General features: G+C 43.0%; 1 protein-coding gene across 3 annotated transcripts in view; it reads left to right on the top strand.

Annotated features, from left to right (window-relative positions):
- cables1 (Cdk5 and Abl enzyme substrate 1) overlaps window positions 1–6,854 on the top strand; it is a 244,219-nt gene extending 237,365 nt beyond the window's left edge. For all 3 annotated transcript variants that reach the window (XM_068031540.1, XM_068031541.1, XM_068031542.1), the window contains 2 exons: window positions 2,484–2,691; window positions 5,393–6,854. In XM_068031540.1, the coding sequence (XP_067887641.1) occupies window positions 2,484–2,691; window positions 5,393–5,533 (349 nt within the window). In that variant the 3' untranslated portion in view covers window positions 5,534–6,854. The remainder of the gene's footprint in view (window positions 1–2,483; window positions 2,692–5,392) is intronic.
- The last annotated feature ends 6,651 nt before the right edge of the window (window positions 6,855–13,505 follow it).

A 13,505-nucleotide genomic window follows, 5' to 3' on the forward strand; every position in this document is an offset into this window, starting at 1 on the left:
TAGGGAGGAGGGGAGGAGAGAGAGAGAGACAAAGGGAGGGAGGAGGGGAGAGAGAGAGAGAGACAGAGGAGGGAGGAGGGGAGAGAGAGAGAGAGACAGAGGGAGGAGGAGGGGAGAGAGAGACAGAGGGAGGGAGGAGGGGAGAGAGAGACAGAGGGAGGGAGGAGGGGAGAGAGAGAGACAGAGGGAGGGAGGAGGGGAGAGAGAGAGAGAGAAGAGGAGGGAGGAGAGGAGAGAGAGAGAGAGAGAGAGGGAGGAGGAGGGGAGAGAGAGAGAGAGGGAGGGAGGAGGGGAGAGAGAGAGGGAGGGAGGAGGGGAGAGAGAGAGAGAGGGAGGGAGGAGGGGAGAGAGAGAGAGAGGGAGGGAGGAGGGAGAGAGGGAGGAGGAGGGGAGAGAGAGAGGGAGGAGGAGGAGAGAGAGAGGGAGGGAGGAGGGAGAGAGAGAGAGAGAGGGAGGGAGAGGAGAGAGAGAGAGAGAGAGGGAGGGAGGAGAGGAGAGGGAGGGAGGAGGGGAGAGAGAGAGAGAGAGAGAGAGGGAGGGACGAAGAGGGGAGAGAGAGAGAGAGGGAGGTAGAGGGTAGAGAGAGGGAGGGAGAGGAGAGAGAGAGAGGGAGGGAGGAGGGTAGAGAGAGGGAGGAAGGAGGGGAGAGAGGGAGGGAGGAGGGGAGAGAGAGGGAGGGAGGAGGAGAGAAGGGGAGCGAGAGAGAGAGCGGGTGGGAGAATGATCAACATCACTCCTGACAGAATGACATCTGGAATACTCCGCATCATTGCAGCAAGTGTGTGGGTAAACATTGACTATTTATGCAAGCAAAAAATGCCAGGTATCTCACTAAATCAGTGTCCAACGTAGTGAAGAGAAAGTAAGTCAATAAATTAATCTTCTCGTTTAAAGCTTCTTCACAAAAATGCACATTTGTTGCTGTTTTGATTAGTAGTAAGATCAATTTTGTAATGCCTTTACCTTTCTGAAATATTGTCACCGACCCCCCAATGTAAGACAAAAATTGTAATGTACCCCACCCCGCCATGCGAAAAGTGGGTCCTTCCTTGGAATTTTTCTTTCACATTGGAATGTATCTATTCTGTGTATTCTGAAATATCCCCTTAAATGTTCAATTGATGTTCACTATGAGAAGTTGTGGAAGAACTTGTGGCCTGTTCACTTGCATTTACTCCAGCGCAGATTTTTTTTTTACTTAATTCCTTTGTTGGAATCATCGAGAGTTTACAAACTTTACATGGTACAAGTTCAACCATTAACAACACTCCTTATTTAATTGCGGGTTTAGCAAATTGCAGACCTTTGTGTTATGCTCATGATTCAATCATAGAATGATAGGTATTTACATCACAGAGGGAGGCCATTTGGCCCGTCATGTCCATGTTAGCCAACAAGTAGCCATCCAGCCTAATGCCACTTTCCAGCTTTTGGTTTGTAGCCTTGTAGGTAGTGTATATTTAAGTATTTTGTAAATGTTATGAAGGTTTCTGCCTTGACCACCCTTTCAGGCAGTGAGTTCCAGATCCCCATCACCCTGTGGGTGAAAAGATTTCCCCTCAAATCCCCTCTAAACCACCTACCTCACTCTCAATCTATGCCCCCTCAATCAAGGGGAATAGGGCCTTCCTATCCACTCTATCTAGACCCCTCATAATTTTATACATTTCAATATGGTCTCCCCTCAGCTTCCTCTGTTTCAAAGAAAACAACCTTGGCCTATCCAATCTTTTCCTCATAACTAAAATTCTCCAGTCCAAGTAACATCCTCATAAATCTCCTCTGTACTTTCTCTAGTGCAGTCAGATCTTTCCTATAGTGTGGTGACCAGAACTGCACACACTACTCCAGCTGTGGCTTAACTAGTGTTTTATACAGTTCCAGCATAACCTTCCTGCTCTTATATTCTATGCCTTGACTAATAAAGTGAAGTATCCTGTACGCCTTCTTGACCACCTTATCTACCTGTCCACCCGGCCTCAGGGATCTGTGGACATGCACTCCAAGGTCCCTCTGTTTATCTACACTCCTCTATCCTGCTGTTTCTTGTGTATTCCCTTGCCTTGTTAGCCTTTCCCAAATGCATTAGCCACACTCCTCCAGATAGAACTCCATTTGCCACTGTTCCACCCACCTGACTAGTCCATTCATATCTTCCTGCAGTCTACAGCTTTCTCCACTTGGGAAATTTAAAATTATTGTACAAGAACATTTAAATTTCCTACTTGAAGCTTGAGCATTGAAGAAATCTAATGTAGATTGTAGTCCTTCAAAATAAATTGTGAATACAGCTGATGCCAAGGTACATGCAATGAGAATCTTGCATGCTGTTGTTCTATACACTGCAGTTATACCCTACCTGATCAACCCAAACATGGGTTTACCCAGAAAGAAAGTGAACTCTCCAACCCAGAAAATCAGTGCACTGAATACACATGCAGTTTTTAGAAAAAGAATTATAATGGCATTTTTACTTTCCACAGCCTGAAACGTGAGATGAGGAAGCTGGCTCAGGAGGAATGTGGCCTGGAAGAGCCCACCGTAGCCATGTCCTTTGTCTACTTTGAGAAGCTGGCTCTCAAAGGCAAACTGAATAAACAAAACCGAAAACTCTGTGCAGGTGCTTGTGTTTTATTAGCAGCCAAAGTAGGCAGTGACCTACGAAAGCATGAAGTCAAGCATCTGATAGATGTAAGTACATCAGAACAGACAGAAGGGCTTTCTCTTAATGCTGCAATTAAAGACTACAATACCTATCCACCAAAACTATATTTGAAAACGAAGTGCCTCCTGACAACAGAGTATGTGGAGAGTGATCGCCGCCATCATTGCATTTGAACATTTGCCAGCTTGCCAGTTTTAATCTGCACATGTTCCCGGTGATATCACATGTAATGATGTCCGAGTGTTGCCTCACCCCTCAATGGCTACGATCACTGCCTCCATCCCTTCCAACAGTACCCGCTGCCTCCCGCCATCGCCACTTCTCTTCACCGCTCCCTCGCGCCATCATCTCATTCAATTCCCCAGCCCCTCCCGTTGCTCCCAACTACTCACCGCTCCATCCCACTGTTCTCTCCTGCTCGCTGCTCCATCCCACTGTTCTCTCCCGCTCCCGCCTGTTCGCTGCTCCATCCCTCCATACTCTCCCGCTGCCGACTGCTCGCTGCTCCGTCCCGCCGTTCTCTCTTGCTCCCAACTGGTCCCCACTCCATCCTGCAGTACTCTCCCACTCTGCGTTGTGTTGTCAGCAAAGGCAACCATTTGAAAATTTCTTTATTGACAACTAACTTACTGGACACTGTCACTCTAGAGAGCTGAAGACACAGATATAAATAAAAACAGAAAGTGCTGGAAATACTCAGGTCAAGCAGCATCTGTGGCGAGAGAAACAGAGTTAACATTTCAGATCTGTGATCTTTCATCAGAACTGGCAAAGGTTAGAAAAGAATTAGGTTTTAAGCAAGTGGTGGGGAAGAGAACAAAAGGGGAGGTGTGTGTTAATGCTGGTGGTGAAAGACACAGCTATAGTCCAGAGAGAGTGCTAATGGCAGAGTAAAGAGCAACTGTGTCCACATGAAAAACAGGCATATGGTTAAAAAACAATACAAAAAATATTTTAAAAGGTCACAGACCGGAAACGTTAACTCTGCTTCTTTCTCCACAGATGTCGCCTGGCCTGCTGAGTATTTACACCACTTTCTGTTTTTATTTCAGATTTCCAGCAGCTGCAGTATTTTGCTTTTACACAGATATAAATGTTAGTTTCTTCAGAATTCAGATGCTACATTCGAAAATTATTGTAAAGAAATGTAAATCCTACTTCACTAAAATAGAAATGCAGCCAGAATACATAACATTTATATAGTGCTGCTCACGTGCATGCAAACGTCTCAAAGCACTTTACAGGATATTGGACAAAGGAAAGACACCAAGCAGGAGGGGAAAGGGACAAATGAAAAAAGGGTGAGAGGATGAAGAGAAAGTTTGGTAAGAAGGTGTTGAAAGAGGGAGGAGACAAGATGGAGGCAGTGGGAATGAGAGTTCCAGAGTGCAGGTGCATTCTGAATGGAGCAGGGATCACAAAATGGAGGACAAGCATACGAATTAGGAGCTGAAGCAGGCCATTTGGCCCCTCGAACCTGCTCTGCCATTCAATACGATCATGGCTGATCTGTTTGTGTTTCAAATTCCACTCTCCCATCTACCCCCGATAACCTATCAAGAATCTATCCAGCTCCGCCTTAAAATTATTCAATGACTCCGCCTCCACCACCTTCTGAGGCAGAGAGTTCCAATGTTGCACAAGCCTCTGAGAGAAAGCATTTCTCCTCATCTCTGTCCTAAAAGGGCGACCCCTAATTTAAAACAATGCCTCCTCGTTCTGAATTCACCCACGAGAGGAAACATCCTTTCCACATTCACCTTGTCTAGGATCTTATATACGTCAATCAAGTCTCCCCTCATCCTTCTAAACTCCAACCCGCTCATTTCAGATATCAATCTAGTAAATCTCCTCTGAACCGCATTGGCTTCCCATGGGGAATCGACAGTCTGCATAGTGCCACTTGAATTTGCATTCACAACAAAATAGATGAATTTACAGCACAGATAGAAATTAATGGGCTTGATCGAATAGCCGTGAAACATGGTTACAGAGTGACCAAGGTTGGGAACTAAGTATTCCAGGCTGCTTGAATGTCAGAAGAGATTGGAAAAATGGAAAAGGAGGAGGGCTAGCCCTGATAAAGAATAGAATAAAGGCAGTAGAAAGAAATGATCTCAGCTCTGAAAATTAAGAAGTAGAATCAGTTTGGGTGGAGCAAAGAAACCGCAATGGGCAGAAAACATTGGTGAGAGTAGTTTATCGGCTCCAACAGTAGTTGTCATGTCGAGCAGGTTCATGGAGTCGAGGTCAGTAGTATGAGAGAATGACTTCACATTTACCAACATTTAGCAGGATGGAGTAACAGCTCCTCCTAGTCTTAATATCAGCCAAACAGTTGGAGGTACCATAAATAATGGGAGCTAAGAATGAAGCCTTGGAATTCAAACTTTTAAAACAATTCATCATTGCATATCTGAGTAGGCAACCTCTGCTTTACACATGGGATAAATGGGTACTTTAGTGTTTCAGTAGATAAATGTACTGTGCTATATGAAGCCACAGAGGGAGGGAAGCCCCCAGCCCTGATGAGATGCCCCTCATGATCACATAACCTGCTGACTGATTTCAAATGAAAATTGGCCACTTGGTTAAAGTGGGTGGCTGCCAATATCTATGAAATCTCAGCACGATTTTCAGAAAAAGAGAAAAATGGGGTTATATGATTATATTGACTGTACAGCATTAATGCAATGTAACACTTGCTTTCCTCTCTCCTCTCTAAAGAAACTGGAAGAAAAATTCAGACTTAGCAGGCGTGAACTGATAGCATTTGAGTTTCCAGTGTTAGTGGCCTTGGAATTTGCTCTTCACCTTTCTGAAAATGAGGTGCTGCCACACTACAGAAGACTTACCCAGCACTCGTAGCCCTGGCGATATATTAGCCTAAGAGGCCCAGGATCTTGTGATAAGTATGTGTACTCCCCCACCGCCCCAGTGGATCTCCAAGTGCTGCTGGAAGTAAACTAAATATGAAGAACTTGAAAGATTGGAATAGCTTTCTGTAACATATGCGTGTACTGATAAGCCACTGCATAAAACAAACAGATCTATTTTTATATATCCGCTGATGGAAATGCACTTTCGTGGCCCGAAGATGTAGCGTTGATGTTTTCTCAGTCTGTATTTCTGAACACGATGTCTATTTATTTGACATCAACTATCAATACTGAACAACAGTTAGATTGTGTTTTAATATTAAGCTGAAGAGCTTTGAAGAACATTTTCTGTTTGTTTCTGCATTATATACTGAATTATTATGGTTGTTTCTTAAGGAATTTACTTCTAAACACTGCTAACTTTTTCCAGTATTACCAAACACAGTAGAGTGAGAAAAGATTTGTTAACTTTGTACATTTATGTGTATGAAGCTTTTTTTTTCCTTGCCCATATTAGAATTTTACAAGTGTCTCTGTTGTGGAATGACAGATGAGTAAAACTGCACTCTTTAGTTTCATAAACATGCTCTATGTTAGAGTTCATACTGAGCATATTTGTAGTGCTCTGTTGAGGTTTTAGTCTTTTAAAAATAACTATTTGTTGAACCATTGATGTAAAACCAGTGTAAATCTGATTGCTGGATTTTTTTTTCTCCTCCTTATCTGGCATTACTTTTCCAATGTTTAATTATCTTTTGATAATGCTTGACTGGTGACATATTTGAATGATGAGCTTTGCACTGTTACCTGATGAAAACAAGCCATATTTATCAAAACAAACAAGCACAAACCTAGGCCAGTACCTGATATTACATTTTGTGTTTTCAGCTGGTGTTTTAGAGCAAAGGCAATATATTTTGAAAAATACAAACTGGCTTAATCTATCAAGAAGAAATGCTGAATGTACGAACACAATTAACCCAATTTCTCCGATGGTCTTTCAGATTTCTAATTTTCAAACAAATTCTATTCAAAAGTGAATTCCAGTTTCTGTCATCAATTCAGTTCATACATATTTTTCATGTTAAAAATCATATACTGTACACTTTACACTGTCGCTTTGAAAACTGAGTTATTGAGTAAAACAAGTTGTTTCAAACATTTATTTTGTAATTCTGGTCTAAATAACACATCTGCACCAATCTATGCTATTTTGTATAAAATAAAACTGATAAAAGGTTATATGAAAATTGATAGTATTTTGAAAATTCTGTTACAATGTAAAATCAATAAAAGCTGTCTGGACTGTCAGAGTGGTATTTTAAGGATTGCCCTCATGTCACCTCAATGGCTATCTTGAGTGCTCTTCTTCCTATTCTCATGCTCTTAAGAGGGGTATCTTCAGTGACTAAAGCTTGGAAGGTCGAAGGTTGCTGTGCTTTATGGACACTTCAGATGGCCTTAGTGGGCAGCCTTCAGCTACTCTGAGCCACAGCCCACCAGCTCGCTGACAGTGCCCCTAACATTTACTGGGCAGGTGCCCATCAGCTCTCAGTGGTAGCCTGGGCCCACGAAGTCTGCATCGGAGTCCTCTACAACAAGCTAACATGATCTCATCCTCTGGTGAGCTGGCACCCTGGTGTCCTATCCTCCTACCCTACCACCATCACAGGAATACCCCTCTGTGTGGTGCAAGGCTCTAAGCTGGTGGCTGGTAGGATGAGAGCAGTGATGGTGCACCTTTAGGAAGGCGGGCTTCCCTTTTCCTGAAGTGTAGGAGGGGCAGCCACACTTTTAGCACTGAAATGAATAACAGGGCCAAAGGTTTTAAGAAATAGGAGTAGGCCACTCAGCTCCTCAAGCCTGCTCCACCATTCAATAAAATCATGGCTGATCTTTTGTGGCCTTAACTCCACTTTCCACCCCCACCCCCTTGTACATTGTTATGACCGACCACTCCAGTCAAAGCCCCCAATCAAACTATACGATTCTGATTGTGATGGCCCATCAAATTAACTCTTTAATTAGAACAAAATTCTTAAACACTATGAAGATACAAACAACATATAAAATAGAAAAAAATTAGAGTCCTTGCATATTTACAGTCCAGTGTTGCTTGAAGCCCTCACAGAATGTTGCTTGATGTCCTCACAGAATGTTGCTTTCCTTCACTAGCGAATTTCAACAATTAATGACTTGCAAACACTTTCAACAGAATCAATCTGACTTTAGAGTTTCTGAGGGATAAAAGATTGTCACAGTCTAACTTCCCTTCCTTCCGTTTAAACTAGCAGAGATCTCTGTTTTGGCTTGATGTTTTAGAATTTTGAGAGATAATAAACAGACTAAATTCCTATCCCTTCAGTTTAAATGGCTGACAGCTCTTTTTCCTGGTGCTGACACCACAGCTGTGTCCTCTGTCTGTCTGTTAGAACAAACTGTCTTCAACTAAAAGCCAGTTCAAAACTGAATTCTAACAAACGTATCGCGTAAGACTCACTCCCAGTGGCTATTTCTATGGTAACGAGAATGCACCCTTTGAATTGCAGTCTCCAAATGGCTGTTTCTAAGGTAACGAAAAGGCACCTTCCTATAACTCCTGAGGCTTGCTGGTTCTTAAAGCAATACTGATCCCTTGCAAGCCTTAAAGGCAAACTGCATATTCCCGGGAAAAAAAACTACAGGACCATGACAAGATCAACAATCTGTCTAACTCAGCCTTGAATATGTTCAATGACCCAGCCTCCACTGTCATCTGGGGTAGATAAATCCAAACACCAACGACCTTCTGAAGGAAGAAATTCCTCTTCATTTCTGTCTTAAATGGGTGTCCCTTTAATTTGAAACTGTGCCCCCTAGTTTTAGATTCCCCCATGAGGGGAAAAATCCTCTCAGCATCTGACCTGTCAAGTCCCCTCAGAATCTTATACGTTTCAATAAGATCACCGCTCATTCTTCTAAACTCCAATGCGTATAGGCCCAGCTGGCTTTTTAGCGTAAAGGGGAGAGCAGAGGGAGAAGTGGATGGTGAAAGAAGAGGATAAGGGTGTGAAGAAACTCTGCAGATGTCGCTTCCAGTGTTGTCATGGCCATGAATCTCTGCCTGCAGGCGATGGACATCATATTTTCTTCCATAGGGGACAGGATGTGTGGGTGGGCTCAGCTTCCTTATGCAAGTTGTGCTGGACAAGAAAGAAGGCTGTGTTTTAGTGATTTCCTTGTGAGATGCCTAGAGAATGTACCTGTCACACTCGAATATGTGGTATGTAAAATGTCTCTGGGAGGGACAGGATTGCTCTCCTGTCCATTGCCTCTGGACTTCTTCCAGCCGTTTTTTTTGATCGGAAGTTTCCCTGTGTCTGCAGCTGGAGTGCATCTCCTCTTTACAAGGTGATGGCTGTCTTTAAGTGGTGACAGAGATGCTTGAAATGCTGCTGTCCTCCAAACAGATGTGCATTACCTGGGACCAGGTGAACAGTGCATGTCCCATTCTGTGTGCAAAGAGAGAGAAGTGGCTGGCAGAATGTCCAGTGCCCCGAGCATTTACTGGTGTATGCCCATCAGCCGCCTTTGGTAGCCTGGGCCTGCAAGGACTAAATTGGAGTCATCTAAAACAAAACTAATGTGTGAACTTGCCCTCTGGTGTGTTGGCACCAGTGCCGTTCTCCTACCCTACTTCCTGCACATCATAGGAAGATATGAGGGCAGACATAGTCTCTGATGTCTCACCCGAATGACAGCATCTCTGCCGATACAACATCCCCTGAGTACTCTTCTTAAGCAGTTCCCTCGGGATTGAGGATGACTTGCTTCCACTTTGGTTCGATGGGTTTTGAGATGGCTGATTAGTCCAATGTGTGATCTGCAGACTCTGCCACATGAGGGGCATGTGGTGCTTAAAGAGTCCGATAGATGGGTATTTTGGAGGTTTCTGCACTCCCTCCGATGCCTCACCTTTGCCTCCACATGTTCCCGACAAAGTCCCTCAAGGTGTACGATGTCTTCCTGAATAAGCTTTCTTCATCTAGAATGGTCACGAGCCAGGGACTCCCACGAGTAGATGGCGATGTTTAATCTCTTCAGGGATGTTTTGAGGACATCTCTAAAGCGGTTCCATTGTCCTCCTGGGAGTTTCCTGCCCTGACCAGGTTCTGAGTAGAACAGCTGCTTCAGGAGTCTAGTGTCAGGTATATGGACAACATGTCCTGCCCAGCAGAGCTGGTTTTGGGTGACTAGTGCCCCAATGCTGGGCAGGTTGGCTTGGGAGAGCATGCTGCTGTCGGACCCCCTTTCTTGCCACTGGATTTGGAGGATCTTGCGGAGGCATTTCTGGTGGTACTTCGCCAATGCTTTGCGGTGCCCGCTGTAGGTTGCCCAAGTCGCTGAAGCGTATAGTACTATATGTACCTTTAGTACTACACCGAAGTGTCAGCCGAGATTATGTCCTCAAGTCCCAAGTGAGATTTGAATCCATGATTTGTGACTGAGAGGTAAGAGTGCTACCACTACTTTTAGGCATGATGGCATTTCTAGATCCCTTTTCTGTATATAGGGCATGAGATTTAAAAAAAAATCTTCAAAATTGGTTTTTGTGCAATCAAAGGATTACTCGCATTTATACTGTATCTTTTACAATCTCAGGGCATCCCAAAGTGCTATAGAGGCAATGAGGTGCTATTTGAAGTGTTATCACTGTGGTAACATAAGAAATAAGGCAGCCTATTTGCATTCAGCAATATCCCACAAACAGCAATTAAATAAATGGCCAGATAATCTGGTTTAATAATGTTAATATTGGCCAGCAGAGCTGCTAATCTTCATGGGATCTTTCATATCCAATGGAGAGGATAGATGTGACCTGTTTGACATCTCACTCAAATGACAGCATCTCTGATAATAGCACTCTCCCATAGTACAACATCAGAATGTCACCCGGATTATGCCCTCAAGATGTGAACTTTGAGTGAGATTTGAACCCATGATATATAGCTGAAAAACAAGAGTGCTCTCACTGAGCCAAGACCACCTGCACTTCTTGTGATAGTTACCTTCATCCCATTTTAAAATGCACTAGTGTGATCAAACCCTGAATGGGGATGATTTTAACCATTATTACTGGATGAAAAACGAGTGATCGCAAATCGGCAACCTGCTGTACATCTCACATGATTCTCCTTTCCAGTGTGGTCAATAGAAAAGAAAATGGAACGAGGTGTAAAATAGGCTGCTTACTCACTATCACCAAGCGATAATTATTCCTAATTAGTATCATCATGAATGCCAGTGATTAAGACAATTTGCACCAAAGATATGCTGGGTATTTTGCTCAGTCATAAGCGGTGCTGCTTTCAGCACCATTGCACTGATTTGGGAATTGATGCAACCGTATATAATATTAACATGTAATGTTCAGAGCAGAATGACGAGTTACAATTTCATTTTTGGTAACAAGTGTGAACAATCTGAACAAAACCTCAGAAAACTGCATCTGCACAGAAAACGGGCAGTTGGCACGTATGCCTTGCGTCACACTCATGGAGGGAACAGTGATGAAATATGGAATAATGGAGGAATTGTGAAATAAAAGTCAACTAACTGTTGAACTGAACTACAGAAAAGGACAAATCTGTGCCACAGACAAATGGAGTAGTGGTCAGGTGACCCCTCAATAAACATATTTGTCTGTTGCAGGCAAAACCCATTATCCAAGTCTAAATTAGCTTTGGGGAAAACATATTGAAATGGAAAAACAGACCATTCCATGCTAACAACTCCTATCTGCAGGAATGGAGCTAACAAAGACTTTTGCGAACAGACTGACTCCGAAGCCAAGGCCAAAAATAATAGGTGTGAAATAACAACTATTTATCAAAATGGACCACATTCAGACGCCATCGTGTAACAATGGTGCCCATATCTGGAACATTGTACGAATCACCCCAGAGGAGAGAGCCCTTGAGCAACGTGACCCACACCCCAACCTGACAAGTTTCTACCTTAAAAAGTATCTCTCTGGAGAGAGAGAGGGAGAACAACTAGAGGAGATTTTTTTTCCAGCCAGAACAGCTGTGAGACAGTTCCAGCTAAGGAGGAGCCTCGCTGATAATATCTTTTAACTACTGCAGCAGGGAAATTGAAAGGTGATTTTGGAACTCCCCATCTGTGACTTGACACGTTAAAATCAACACTTCAGTAAATGAACAGTCACTGCATTGGAAAGGATATAAGAAAACTCCATCGGAATGTATAGAGCAACTGACAATGAAAGGATGGAAAATTGTGGGCAGCGTCTACCTATTTTTCACTATGCAGCCCTGATACGGAAAGAAATCAAGAATGGTGAAATGAAGATTTACCTCCAAGTTTCTTGCTCTCAGTGGCATTCCTGCACAGTTAGGAGCTATTGAACTGTATGAAGCCTGTATTAACTTAAAGTATCTCAATCAGTGATTTGATCAGAGTTTCAAAAAAATACTACTTTAGTGCTTCCTCCCAATATCAAAGAGTCTCAAAGCCGACCATTAAAATACAATAATGATAGGGTACTTTATAATAAAGTTGTAAAATTACTCTTGAAATTAGAAAATAATACCTCGGAAACTGCGTCTGTTTGTCTAGTTGCACTATGCAATGTATTTGCTGTTCTTGGCTATTCCAAAGAGGAAATGATAGTTTTCTGAATAAAATCAGACATACTTCACTGATGCAATCACTTATTCAGTCTCAGTTCAGGCTTCCAGCACAGCCAACACCTGCTCGTGTGGACAGGCTGCCTGCCGAGGAACTAAACAACTGATGCTTTCCAGTTCTCCTGGTCAGGTTTACTGACATTGTACCTCTACAATCTCAAGATTCAACCAATCAACAGCTTGCATTTATATAGTGCCTCTAACGTAGTAAAGCATCACAAGGCACTTCACAGCAGAGTAAACAGACAAAAATTGAGCCAAAGAAGGAGACATTAGGACAGGTGACCAAAAGCTTGGTTAAAAAGATAGGTTTTAAGAAAAAAATGCAACGGAGGAGAAAGCGGTGCCCACCAATGGCAGGGTGATGGAACGAAGAAAATGTACTGGAGTTGCTGAATGAGTCATTCAAAATGGTTGTTGAATTTGAAAAGCATGCTCTATCTGTGAGTTAGCAATTTACATTCTGTCATTTGGATTGCATTAGACCCACAATGACCCAAAAAATCCATGACCATTCTGGCATAGTCCTGCTGTAATTTAGACTGAAATCTTTCAGAATGGCTTGGAAACTAAGCAGTTTCTATGTGTAGTTGGGGCAGAGTTACGCTGACAACTAATTTAAGATTGTCAGCAGGGCTTGCAGTGTGGCTCATTTGTGCATACTGGAAGCTAAATATATTAATATACAGTGCCTTGTTCTTTGCAGACAGAAAAAACATGTACAAACATTGCACCTGTTTCAGCTGAACAAAATAAGTGACAGCCAATCGCTGGTTCATTCCTCAGGGCAGGTCTTGACCAATCAGAGTCAAGCTGCCTGTTTTAAATTTCAAACAAAGCTTGGCGGTTAACTGTCAAGTCACTATAAACTGGTGCATTCTCCATGGCAATGCCTCCACCAATCAGTGCTCACTTCCCAACCAATCAGCAATCTCTTCTCATATAGGAAAAGTCGTTGTTTTCTCTTACATTGGTATTCTTGTGGATTGTCCTAATGAGTACAAGATGAAAAATTTCGACAATATGTCTCTATTTTCAGCAATACTCAAGTTCTGTACTACCAAACGACTAATCATAGAATGGTCGCAGCAGAGAAGGAGGTCAATCAGCCCATCGTATCTGTGCTGGCTCTCTGAAAGAGCACCTCATCTAGTCTCACTCCCATGCCTTTTCCCCGTAGCCCTGAAAATTTTTTCTCTTCAGGTAATTATCCAAATTTTTTTTGAAGGACTCAGTTGACTCTGCCTCCACCACACTCTCAGGCAGTGCATT

The sequence above is a fragment of the Heterodontus francisci genome, chromosome 5 (genome assembly GCF_036365525.1).
Source record: "Heterodontus francisci isolate sHetFra1 chromosome 5, sHetFra1.hap1, whole genome shotgun sequence".
Classification (NCBI taxonomy): Eukaryota; Metazoa; Chordata; class Chondrichthyes; order Heterodontiformes; family Heterodontidae; genus Heterodontus; species Heterodontus francisci.